Below are 13,928 nucleotides of genomic sequence, written 5' to 3'. Positions count from 1 at the left end.
TCTCCTGATGTCTGCTGTTCTGTGCCAGTTCGTCGTCGATATTTTCCAGTCCTGTGTGTTCCAGTCTTGATCCCTGCCAGCCTGGTAGTTTGTTTTTGCCTTTTATTTTAATTTATTAATAATAAAACCCATATTATTTCTGCATTTGAGTCCTCGCCCCTTTTTCCCCCCCACGAACCTTGACAAAGACATACCGTGACCTTAGAATTATAAGGTTCTATCTGACATTTTTGTCAAAATTGAGTTATTCACATATTGTTATTAAATGACAACTCATTTACATTATGTGATGTTTTTTAAGTTTAAGTTGTTTACATTTTAAGACTTTATTTAAAAAACAAAAAAAGGTCTTCTCTACACAATCAAACTCTTGCTTGGATCTATAAGGTTCTTTCTGTGACCAATCAGCATTTCGAATGCACACACGAAGACCAATTAGGAACAGCTTTACATTTAACAGACATCAACGTGTACATTTAACGTACAGATAATGTACATTTAGAGTACATTTAGACTCTCTGTCATATTGATGTTTGAAAGATAACTTTCACACACATATTGTTTGCTGTATGGAATGCAAAAACTTGAAGCTTAATATCTCAAAATCACTTAGAGCGCAGACAGAAGCTTATAATTCCAAGGTGACGATACACATAAACTGTAAAGTCTTAAAGCAACAGGTCTGTCAAAATGTAAATTCAGCCACGAAAATTCCAAAGCAATGTTTGAAAATATATGAAGTCAAGTAAATGATGACAGCCTTTTCATTTTTTTACTGGACTTTACCTTTGTGTTCAACATTTGTAAACAAATCACAATGGATTTACACATCTGATATACACATACACCATATTAAGTGTAAAAATATATATTTATATGGGTATTTCAGCAAAAATTATCTTGTTATTCATTTGGTTAACATTTTACTAGCTTAACCTTTATTCGCTTAACCTTAATCAACCGCCTTATCAAACAAATGAGGTCAAATATCCAAACAACAAAGTACAATAATGGCTGTTTTAAATATGCATCATTAATAATAATTAAATGAAATAATAAAATGTTTAGTGCTGTGCTATGTTTTTTAACATTACTTAAGCATTTATATATATATATATATATATATATATATATATATATATATATATATATATATATATTTTTTTTTTTTTTTTTTTTTTTTTTTTTTTTGAGCATTATAAGCTCTAAGTTTATAATAAAGGTGAAAGTGTCTTCTTTCCAAAGATACATGAACTGTGAATGTAGACCAAATTATTCAGCAACTGTTACTGTTTTTGAGGTCAGTTTTGAGAAAGCGCCTCTGATGTGAGGAAAAGAAGGACACTGTTAAAGCCTCAGAAAACCTTTAGCAGAAATCTAATTTTGCATGCTATCTTCATCAAATTTGAGATATAAACTCATGAAACACTGGGTCATTACATTAATGTTTTCCTGCGTTTGTATGTGAATTTTTTTCTTTCTCAATACTTCATAATGTATAGCTTTTCATATTTTTTTTCCATGAAACTTTCTAGACCATAGTAAAGCCCAAAGTGTCTTTTTTTCAATTATACCTCATATTTATTTGTAGTCCACTGGGAGATAATGCTCAGCTTTAAACCAAAGACAGAAAAGCAGCATGACCTGAGCTGAAATTTGGTCTCTGGTTTAATCCAATATATCAGCTCCTTGTGTCTTTGAATTCAGACCGTTCCATCATAACCTCAGTGCATAATTTATGAGCTGAACAACAACAATTAAAACATCAACACGGTAGACTCTCCATAATTCATCGAATGACATGTAGAGAAAGACTGGGTGTCTGCTTAATGATGGACCAGTCTTTGAAGTCTGGGATTCGGCGGCTCTATGAATATCATGAATAAAGTAAGAGAAAATTGTACTAATTCGATTCATTTATTCTAGAACATTGATTTTTTTTTTTCAGGAGTGCCATCTGCATTGCTGAAACATTTTCTTGCATGAGAGGCGTGACAGTGAAGCGGCCGTTTTCACCAACTGTTCAGGACAAGCACCATGTGTTAACGTACAGCAACTCTGCACCTTTTTCAAGACAGATCCAGCAGTCGCTAGTAATATGACATGTTTAAGACTCAAATAAATGAAGGCAAATGCTAGAAGACGTTTGAAGTACCACCAAGAGATGACTAAAGGAGGAAGCGGTGCACTATAATTTAGCCTTCCTGCCATAAAGAAATCTCCAGATGGCCACAGAGGAACCCTACCTGCCCAAACACATGTCAAGTACAGTCTTGTGCCCTTTCTTTCAAAACACACCTCCTCCAGTGCACATTTCCACCATGTTTGCCTGCGTGCAACATGGGGCGCGCTAAATGCTGAAGCTCTAGCTGGGAAAAAGACAGTGTTTATCATTCCACCTGGTCATTAGGCAGCTGTGCAACCGATATATTCTGAGACCCGATGTAAAATTAATTCGCCCCCTCGTATCAACCTCAGACAGACAGGCTAATGAGAGCATTGGAACAAACATGCCATCAATTATTCCATATGCGGCACTTTATTTTTAGCTCCATCTTCTTTTCACACTTTGCTATAAAATCTGCAACAAAAATGCTTACTTAACAATAGGCCGATGATTAAGCCTAACTTCGCCTAGGTTTGCAAAGCCCTCCAAACAAAGCAAAACAAACAAAGAACTGGCTGGCGGTCATTACACGGTCAGGGTTAGTTGCTAATAAGTGGATGGTGTGAGGCAATTAACTCACGGCCTAGTAAAGCTCTCAGCAGTGCTAATTAAGTCATCGCTAAGTTCACTACAAAGGCACTGGACTCGTTTATCACAGCCTGGAGGACTCCAAAAACTAACACCAAAGAAAGATCCAGGCATAAACAATGGTAATTTCCAAATGATGTACTCGTTACGCTCTCTACATGAACTTCTGCTTCTTAGATTGCAAAATTGCATGGTTTAAAATGAACAAAGGAGCTTGTTTATGTCTTACATTCCAGAAGGTACCCTTTGGGGGGTATGGGGGGAGTTATGCTCACAGAGGCGCTGACAGTAAAAGCCTGTTGGGTGAAATGTTTTACAATGAGGGTCAGATGCGGTCTGCTGATTCAGTTTGAATGTTGTGAACTGTGGTTTAGTGGTCAAAGAAAGGATGAAAGACCTCTGTCACCTACATTCACTCTCTTTTCACTGGCATCTGCTCTCGCCTTCTGCTGTTCCTCTTTACCTGAGCTCTGTCTTCCTGGACAACTGTGGTAAAGGCCATCGGGCCATCAGACCTCCAGCACTCACTGGCATCTCTCTTTCTCTCTGCTGAGCTGTTGCTTATATAAGTCGAAAGCTGTACTTTGGCTTCTTCTACCTTTTTCACAGGTCATTTTTCATTGTGTATTGGTTTCAGATACATCATAAATACAGTATGTGTTTAGCGATTTCATCTAATATGTAACCATTTGAACAGTAACACCTAATTATAGTAGATTCGTTAACAAAGTACCTTTAAGGCAAGTCATTTCACTCGACGGCCATATTTGAAACGCCTCTCGGGCAGTATGCTCAGGCATTGTCTGAATGGAAAAACATCAAATTCTCCAAACAGCTTGCCAAGCTTACAATTACATCTCATATTAGGAATCACCAATAAAATTAAACAACAACTGTGTCTTTAGTTTCATTTCTAAACATCCAAACTACACAAAACCTGCAGAAACTCACGTGTGGTCCGAGCCCCTATGTACCCCGGATTATTGTCAGATTATAGCGACTGATGATTGGCCCTTGTACTAGAATGCGGGCTTTATTTTCAGATTCGGGATTTTTTTTTACAGTAAACACTTTCCAGGATTTCCTACTATACCACCCTCTACCCTAATCAATACCATCTCTAGTATCAATCCAGGTCAAAATGGAGCTATCTCTAAGATTTACAACTCCTTGCTCAAGTCCAATCCCTCTACCTCTGAAAGTTTGCGTTTTATTTGGGCTAGGGATCTTAACATAGACATAGAAGAAGATATGTGGTCAACTATTTTACAAAAGGTCCATTCTTCATCTCTATGTGCTCGTCATGCGATTCTACAGAGCAAAGTAGTCCACAGAGTTCACTGGTCTAAGTGTAAACTGGCTTGCATGTTCCCTGTTCCCTACTTCTGTTAAAATTGATCCTTTTCTGTTTATTGGCCTGTTAAGAGTTCTACCCCCTGACTGTGATGTACCATTTTATCTTTCTGAATTAATAGCTTTTCTGTCATTATTAGCTAGGCAGTGTATTTTGTTGCAGTGGAAGTCTCCTCAACTGTTTGTACTGTTTTTTATATATTTTTTCTATTTGTACTGTCATTTTGTCTGTTACATTTCTGTCATAAAAATCAGATAAATAAATCTTAAAAAAAAAAGATCCTTTGGAGTTTTAAAATTCAAATATTCCTATAGCTATTTTAGTATATCATAATCTTAGCCAACGATAACCTTTTATTTATTTAACATTTGAAGATAATAAATGGATATGTTTGAAGACATGTAAGGACATTTGCACAATGAATCCGGGGTTAACCATAAAAGCAAGCAAACTGTGTATTGTAAAGCATGTTTAACAATGTAATGTGCATATTCTGGTTATTAAAATATAATAATAATAATAAAATTCAATGCTTCATTTGCTTTTATTTGAGCAGCACGATATTTAATTGAAAGAAAACATATTTTGTTCCCCCTCAAACTCCACACACATGGTTGAGGAGCAAAGCTTAACTTAATCTGAATAAAGCAATAGCATTTAATATTTTCCACAAGAAATCTTTACAATTGGCATGGAATGAATCAATAGAAAAGCTTGAAAAATTCCACTGGGGAATCTCTAGGGAAAATCATTTGAATTACAAATTGACTGTTGTCATCTCAAAATCCGCCACAAGGGAATTTTTCCCCCAACCCATCATTAAAAAATTGCTTTTGTGTGAGAGTCTCTAGGCTTTAAATGTTTTAACCCAAATCTGACCTGAAAGAAAAATCTTCTGTCACTTACCTCCACAGGGAACTCTCCAGAACTTTGTTGGAGTCTGCATGGTAATATTTGGTGAGAATGAGGATGACCTGTGAGGAAGAAAGTAGGTGTCAATACATATAGCATATAAGTATAACAAATTTTACATTGTTCTCCACTAAAAATACACTGTTCAAATATCAGATTGAAAAGGTGAGGAAAATGGAGAAGTTCAAACACATTCAGAACACTCAATCCAATCCTTCTGTAGGATCCCATACAATATATTCACTTAATATTCTATTTGTAAAGCCTTTATAGTCTGAAAGAGATACAGTAAATAAAAAGTCTAAAAAAAAAGTCTTGAAAATGGCTTTCTGCCTGCAAGATACATCAATAACCTGTTTGAAGTGGATAGAATTTGCATGGAAAAATCTAGTAAGTTTTTTTCATTACTCCCAAAATTAAAAGCAAACAATTGTCCACACCTCAAACTTGCTGAAGGATATGTGGGAAGGTTGATGTAGACTATCTCCATATTTTCTGGACGTGTGAATATTACCTTTATGGAATGAGGTTTTGTCAGAAATGGAAAATGTCTTAGGATATCATATACAAAATGACTTTATTACAAATTATCTTGGAAACTATGAAGAGGTGGAAGTGAAGGAGGATGTTTACCTTGTAAATATACTGTATTAAGTGTGGCAAGCGAGATGAGTATTACCAGAGACTGACAAAGACTAACAAAGTAATAAAAAAAAAGAAAAGATGTAACAACAAAAACATATGTCTAATTCTTCAGACTTACTGTATTCAGATGTATGGTGTGGGTGTTGTATTGTGTACTAACAGTATATTCTTAACATCATTTGACTGTAACCACTTGCTTTTTTATTTAGATTTATTAAATTTCTTAAAGCTTTAGGATTGATGGCACTATAGCAGAAGAACTGATGAACACACATAATGCCAAGTTACTTTCTTCATCCGACAGCAGGGATCTCTCTTTATGGAAAGAGCTGATAGAAGCTCTTGGCCTGTGATGATCCAGTCATGAGTTTAAACATTTACACATCAAACAGCAATGCAGAGAGTGATGCCTAATATACAGAAACATTACCTATAACTGGTTTGCAGTTTTACAACCTGTAACTGCATAGCACAATCTAAGCCATTCAACTGGATTAGAATAATCACTGATGATGTTTACTGGTCATGATGAAGATGAGTAATTTAATTTAAAATCTACAATTAATTTCTAAAAAGAAAATCTATTTAATCAGAATTATTGCCGTTATTCCACTTTTCCTGCAGCTCACTGTGTCCTGTACCATATGTCTTAAGAAATTTGTCTATAGAAATCTCCAACATATGTCGTATAGGCATGGGCCAATATAAGATTTTGATGGTAAAAAAATTCATGGTTTCACGATATTCTGATTACTGTTCTAAAATATGTTCTTTTTAAATGTCTGAGTAAAAAAACAATGTTCCAGCCTACTGAACACAATATATTTTATTTTAAGGAACATCTAAAAATAAAATTGGAACACTAAACACGTCAGGCTAAATAATTAAAATACATAATTGACCTCTGCAGGCTTCACTAGTTTTAAAAAGGGCATCTTTAGAGATGTTTCTTTTCTTTGGATCTAAAGTAAAGCCACTGCACTTTCAGCTCTATAGCTTGATTGGATATTGGTTTATAAGAGATTTGTTTTTGAGATGTTTCTTAGTGAGCTGATCAGTAACTTTTGATGTGGAGGATCCTTTTCTGCTGGAGATACTGTTACCCTAAAAAACTAAATCAAATAGTCGTAAAAAACACAGAAAAGTACATTTACCTCAGGTACGGTATGGTCAAACATTTTGGCGGTTTTAAAAACTTCACTTTTCTAAATGGCCTAAACCCTTAAACCAGTCATCATCCCATGCCTAATGTCAAATGCATTTTTGTTCAAATTAATTTGTCTATAGAAATGCTTTGGCTATAGAGATGTGCACTGTGCACACAATCAATCAATGAAGAAAAATTTAGATTAACTTTATTATATATACACATTTATATTAGCTGTTACAGCCTTTAACTAATGTAACAAAATAATACAGAACATCACACATCAGCACATGCACGTGAACCAACAACATTTACAGAAAACACATAGCTTTTCTCAGTTATCTAAACGTATATTCATTTGCATTTTAATATGCTTTTATCCAAACCATTAAGAAAACGCTGTAACAAACATTGTCTTTCAACACAATTCCTTCATGTTTTCAAGTTGACTTAATTGCTTTTACAAATTTAAGTGGATTGAACAAAAAACTCAAGAATTGTTTTGATTCAGCTCATTTAAATGAGTAGTTTGAACAAGCAGCAAATATATATATTTTTAATGCATGATTGCATTAGGTCTAATAATTAATGTAAATATTGCCATCTTGATAATTATCATTTATATTGAAGGCTTTCTGTTTGTATTTTCGTTCGCTGTCGTATTCAAGTGCGAGCAAAGCTTTAAAAACACCCCAGCTATCTTGCTGATTAGGTTGGCAGTAATTACTTCAATCAACACAACACAGATGAAAAAAAAGATTCTCTCTGCAGTGTGTCACACTATTTCTCTTTACCAAACAGTTTCAATTCCAGCACTTGCTGTAGTCAAAATGATAAATGATTTCTCCTCAGTGCATTAACCGATATAAAACACATGATTAGTCGAGAACACACACGAACAATGCCTTCCTCTGGTCTGTCGGTTGAGGTATAAAAGCCAGAACGAGGTGTAAAGTCTCTTGAATCTTTTATTCATGTTAGCAGGATGGCTGGGTTTGAGTGTGAGTGAAGGGGTTTGACTTGTGTCTGTGTGTCTCCTTTATCTTTCCTCACTGCCTCACATACTGAATCTCTGACAGCAAAGCCCAGCGGAGAAGCATCGCCATGAAAAAGGGTCAGAAAGACTCAGGCCCTTGGCTGGGAGACTGACAGGTTGCTATTGGACTGTGGCAGGACGCGTGTGGACTGGACCAGCCTTAGGGCTTTGCTGGAGGGATCGGCTGAGAGGGGTTTTGCCCTGAGTTTGTCCCTCCCTCTGAAGACAACAGAGGCGCTAAAGGTCAGAAGAGTGTGAGACGAAAGCAGTGGTTTATGGAGCTTGTGTACAAGCCAAGAGCTATTTTAGGCTTGCACAGTGATTCATCCCATACAGTAATAAATCCCTTTTTTCAGGCTAAAATGCATTTCAATATATGCTAATATTAGTTGAAGTCAGAATTATTAAACCCCCTGAATTATTAACCCCCCCACCCCCCCACGTTTATTTTTTACCCCAATTTCTGTTTAACAGAGAGAAGATTTTTTCAACACATTTCTAAGCATAATAGTTGTAATAACTCATTTATTTTATCTTTGCCATGATGACAGTAAATAATATTTGACTAGATATTTTTCAAGACACTTCTATACAGCTTAAAGTGACATTTAAAGGCTTCACTAGGTTAATTAGGTTAACTAGGCAGTTTAGGGTAAAGTATTGTATAACGATGGTTTGTTCTGCAGACAATCAAATATATATATATATATATATATATATATATATATATATATATATATATATATATATATATATATATATATATATATATATATATATATATATATATATATATATATATATATATACTGTAGCTTAAAAGGGCTAATTATTTTGACCTTTAAATGGTTAATAAAAAAATTAAAACTGCTTTTATTCTAGCCGAAATAAAACAAATAAGACTTTCTCCAGAAGAAAAAATATTAGCAGACATACTGTGGAAATTCCTTGCTCTGTTAAACATTGTTTGGGAAATATTTAAAAAAGAAAAACAATTCAAAGGGAGGCTAATGATTCTGACTTTAACTGTATATTTTTAATTGCGAGGCTCAATAAAATGGATTTCTGAAATATAAAATGTCTCTATTTTCAATCTTCATATACCAAAATGAATTTCAGGGTCTGGAAAATATATTTGCATCCTTACAATAGAATGTGGATGGAGATGCAGGATACTTAAGAGTAAAAAAATATATCTTATGTGCAACTGTACAAATTATGTACCACTTAACAAATATAATATAGCTCTGATTAGTGTCTGTTAAACTGACAAGCAAGAAGTATAAGTATTTGTTTATTTATTTATTTATTTTATTTATTTAGTTGTTTATTTTTTTTGATTGTTTAAGATATTTGTTAATTGCTTTAGATATTCTTGAAACATTTTAATGTATTTTCTAACAAATAATTATGTAAATCACATTTTAAATGCTATTATGTAAAAATACATTTTCAAAAATACACCAAATACATTTAGCCTTTTGTGTGTTTTAAAATATATTTTTAAAACACTGAAATTGTCACGATTACCGGCGATCGATATGTTCTGATATGAACTACAACTCCCATCATGCACCTCACACACACCTGTTCCAGATCACACAGATGACACACACACACGCACACAGCTGAAGCTCAGCATTGAATCATTACCTGGACTATAAAGACACCTTTCTTTGCAACACACATTGCTGAGTCTTGTTATCCTGTAACTCGCTGTAAGAAGCATCTTCTTGTCTTGTAGCTGTATTTTGACCCTTTGCCTTGTTTTATTGTTTCCATTGTTTTCGGTGTCTGTACCGACCATTTGCCAGTTTTTGACTTTGTTTCTGGATTACCCTGCTACCGTTTGCTACCTGTTGACCTGTTTCTTATTAAGCTGCGTGTGGATCCTCAACTGTTAGCGTATTTTTTTTTTTATATTATAATTTTTTTTTGCTTTATTAACAAGAACCAGCATGTACAGTTTTATTATAATTAACAAAATCACTTCACGTTCCTTAACAAGAAGGATTAAATGAGAAAATAAATTAAATAAAGAACATTAATAAAAAATAAATGGAAAAAAAGAAAGGGATATAATTTATCAATTACATATAAATATATTCTACATATTTTTAAATTTTAATTATTAACAAAAGCTATTAAAAATATTTCTTACTTTTTAGCATAGTAGGACTCAAACTGAACACCTGTTTCTTATTTCTGCAGTTCCATCAACATATTTGAAAGGCATATAATCTGTTTGTTTTTTTTTCCGTTGATCTATGAAATTCAGTATGCAATGCACATTTATTCTTATAAATTAATTGTTTTTTTAAAGGCCAAATATTTTTGTTCTAACTAATTTTTATTGAAACGAAGTTCAGCTGCTGCAAATCTCTGAGTGTTGACTAATTTAAGTTTAATATGAGCTCCAGCGTGAGAATAAGTGTCATCATTCCTTTAAGTGCCACATTCAGAGCTTTTATCAAATAAAAACACATTCCTGCAAGCTGTAATTTGCTGTAACAAAAAAAAAAATCACATTTCAAAATGAGGGGTTGCTTAGATTTTTCATGTTTTAAAATGATTGTCAAGGCTACATTTATTTGTTCAAAAGTATGTTAAAGCATAAGTATGGTAAAATATTTCTACAGATATTTGTAATGATTGTTGAAAACAAGTTGAAAACATTCAAGCTACTTAATATTTTAATATGTTTTATGTTGTATCCACAAGCATCTAAATATGCCTTTCTAGTTGACTGCTAATCTTTAAAGAGTGCGTGTGAATCAATGCTGTCATGTTTGTTTGTTTAGTTAGATTTTTCTTTGTGACTCCAACATAAACCATCCATCTGATCATTATCAAAACTGCTAAAGCACAGTCTGCTTCTTGTGCTTTACTACTGCACACATCATGTTCATTTCCTTTCTCCCTCTGTCCTTCTCTCTGTCTATCATCAGCCTCTATCATCAAAAACAAATCTGAAAAGCATTTCAGGCCCCCAAACATCCTCTTGGCCATTCATGCCATAATTTGTCAAGAACATAACCATTTAGCAGATGTGATCTGTAACTAATTTAAAGAGCCTATTTCTCTGGGAATACTGAAGAAAACGACCCTTACTGTTACCGCAAACACAGCTGTGTCTGGAAGAATAACCAAGTATCATTTTCCATCTAGGATTCTTGAGATGAATAAAACATTTGTCAATGCTGGAAAAGTGATCAGCATTCAGAAAACAAGACACAAGACAGCTGAAGTGCGATCAACAACGCCTTATCCATTAATACAACCACCATCCCTTAAATTTAGATGAAGCTAATCAAACATATTAGCTATCCGCAGCAAATTTCTGCTCTTCTGGCATCAGTTTTCTCCATGTACACAGGGGTTCGAGTGCCCCCACACTGGCGTCAGATGGTGGCCTTTGGAAAGAGTCTGTCTGCATCCAGCTGTCTGCAGTATAACACTAATGAAGCACTGGCAGAAAAGCCTTTCACTCACCGCCATCACGGAAACACAGTTTGAGGAAAAGAACAACTGATGATCAGCGGCTTAGAGCAAAGCAAAGCCCACTGAACTCATTACTGACATCAGCATGCGGAGAATAATCTTCACATCATTTAACTTGAGCAACAACAAAGCTGACATCAGCTGAGAGTCAAGGAAAGCGACACACACACACACACACACACACACACACACACACACACACACACGCACACACACACACACACACACACACACACACACACACACACACACACACACACACACACACACACACACACACACACACACACACAAGTATTCAGAGGTTTGTTTTTCTGAACTGTGGGAACATCCCACATGAAAAATCCCATAGTCATTTATAGCGAATAATACATTGTTTTTGAACCATACTATTGTAAAGTACTTGAATTTATTTGTTGTGGCAATTCTATAGTTGCTATAGTAATGTAACAACTATAGTTATATAAACAGATGACCAAATACTGTTTTTAACCACTAAATACACTCACTAGCCACTTTATTAAGTACACCTTACTAGTACCGGGTTGGACCCCCTATTGCCTTCAGAATCTCCCGTTCCACCACATCCCAAAGGTGCTCTATTGGATGTAGTTCTGGTGACTGTGTAGGCCATTTGAGTACAGTGAACTCATTGTCATGTTCAAGTAACCAGTCTGAGATGATTCGTGCTTTATGACATGCTGTGTTATCTTGCTGGAAGTAGTCATCAGAAGATGAGTACACAGTGGTCATAAAGGGATGGACATGGTCAGCAACAATACTCAGGTAGGTTGTTGCATTGATACGATGCTCAGTTGGTACTACAGTAATGGGCCTAAAGTCTGCCAAGAAAACATCCCTCACACCATTACACCACCACCACCACCAGACTGAACCATTGATATAAAGGCAGGATGGATTCATGCTTTCATGTTGTTGATGCCAAATTCTGACCCTACCATCCGAATGTCACAGCAGAAGTCGAGATTCATCAGAGAAGGCAACGTTTTTTCAATCTTCTATTGTCCAATTTTGGTGACCCTGTGTAAATTGTAGCCTCAGTTTCTTGTTCTTGGAGTGCCACCCGGTGTGATCTTCTGCTGCTGTAACTCATCCGCCTCAAGGTTGGACGTGTTGTGCGTTCAGAGATGCTCTTCTGCATTCCTCGGTTGTAATGAGTGGCTATTTGAGTTGCCTTTCTATCAGCTCTAACCAGTCTGGCCATTCTCCTCTGACCTATGGCATCAATGCGCCCACAGAACTGCCGCTCACTGGATATTTTCTTTTTTTTCTGAACATTCTTTGTAAACCCTAGAGATGGTTGTGTGTGAAAATCCCAGTAGATCAGCAGTTTATGAAATACTCAGACCAGCCCTTCTGGCACCAACAACTATGCCACATTCAAAGTTACTTAAATCCCCTTTCTTTCCCCATTCTGATGCTCAGTTTGAACTGCAGAAAATTGTCTTGATCATGTCTACATGCCTAAATGCATTGAGTTGCTGCATGTGATTAGCTGATCAGAAATTTGCGTTAATGAGCAGTTGGACAGGTGTTCCTAATAAAGTGGCCTGTGAGTGTATACAGTAAAAAAAACTAAAGTATAGTATAGCATTTATTAGTTTATCAGTCTACTATAGTTATTATTACAGTATGCTGAGCATTCAATAAAAAGTGTTGTAGATTCTACAATATACAGTATACATTGGAATACACTTCACTGTTTTATGGTTCAGATATTTTTCATGTGGAATTCCATAAGTGTAATGGTTTTTATACTCTACAAACTGTACGCCCCTACACCTAACCCTACCCCTCACATGAAACTGTGTGAATTTCTATTCTCTCAACTACAAAAAATAACTGTATGTGTTTTTTAAACCTATTAAAAATGGGGACATGAAACAATTTCCTCAAATGTCTCCTTTTTGTAATACTCGTGTCATACCCATGTCATTATGCATATTTGTGTCCTTACATGTCACAACCTTCTGTAAGAAATGCTTCCACACTAGCTAGTTTTAAAAAGATGCTAAAAACTCATATTTTTAAGACTTAAAATTTAGATTCTTAGATTCTTTTTAAAATTTAGATTCTTGATTATTTTGTTTTCATATTTTAGAACTTTTTTATGTATACTTGTATTTTATTGCATGTTTGATTTCTTTGTTGTTGTAGCTCTTTGGGTTTTAGAAAAGCGCATTATAAAAAAATGTATTATTATTTTTATTATTATTATTATTATTATTATTACTATTATTATTATTATTATTATTAACCAACTACACACAAAAACTGTTGGCAGGCACTTGGTTTATCTGTTTACCAAGAGGAAGTGAGAGCAGACATGAAAAAGTAAAGAGGGAGAGATATAGTAAAATCGACACAGAGGACAAAAGAAGAGCCTCTTATTGAGAGGCTTGTGATCACTCAAAGATCAATTATCCAAACTGTGAATCACTATGGTCAGCCTGTCACAAGAGTTTACATTTGGTCTATTTTACACCTGTCAGGTTGATCCCTGCTGTGGAGTAGTGACATAATCAGTTTTTATTTTATAAATATTTGAAGTATTTAC

The 13,928-nt window shown here is 34.9% G+C and overlaps 1 protein-coding gene across 2 annotated transcripts in view; it reads right to left on the bottom strand.

Annotated features, from left to right (window-relative positions):
- sorcs2 (sortilin-related VPS10 domain containing receptor 2) overlaps positions 1-13,928 on the bottom strand; it is a 309,469-nt gene that overhangs the window by 205,001 nt on the left and 90,540 nt on the right. For both annotated transcript variants that reach the window (XM_056461897.1, XM_056461898.1), the window contains exon 2: positions 5,016-5,083. In XM_056461897.1, the coding sequence (XP_056317872.1) occupies positions 5,016-5,083 (68 nt within the window). The remainder of the gene's footprint in view (positions 1-5,015; positions 5,084-13,928) is intronic.

Source organism: Danio aesculapii, chromosome 7 (assembly GCF_903798145.1).
Source record: "Danio aesculapii chromosome 7, fDanAes4.1, whole genome shotgun sequence".
Taxonomy (NCBI): domain Eukaryota; kingdom Metazoa; phylum Chordata; class Actinopteri; order Cypriniformes; family Danionidae; genus Danio; species Danio aesculapii.
Note: the sequence above shows the minus strand (reverse complement) of the source record. Positions and strands in the feature narration are given on the sequence as shown.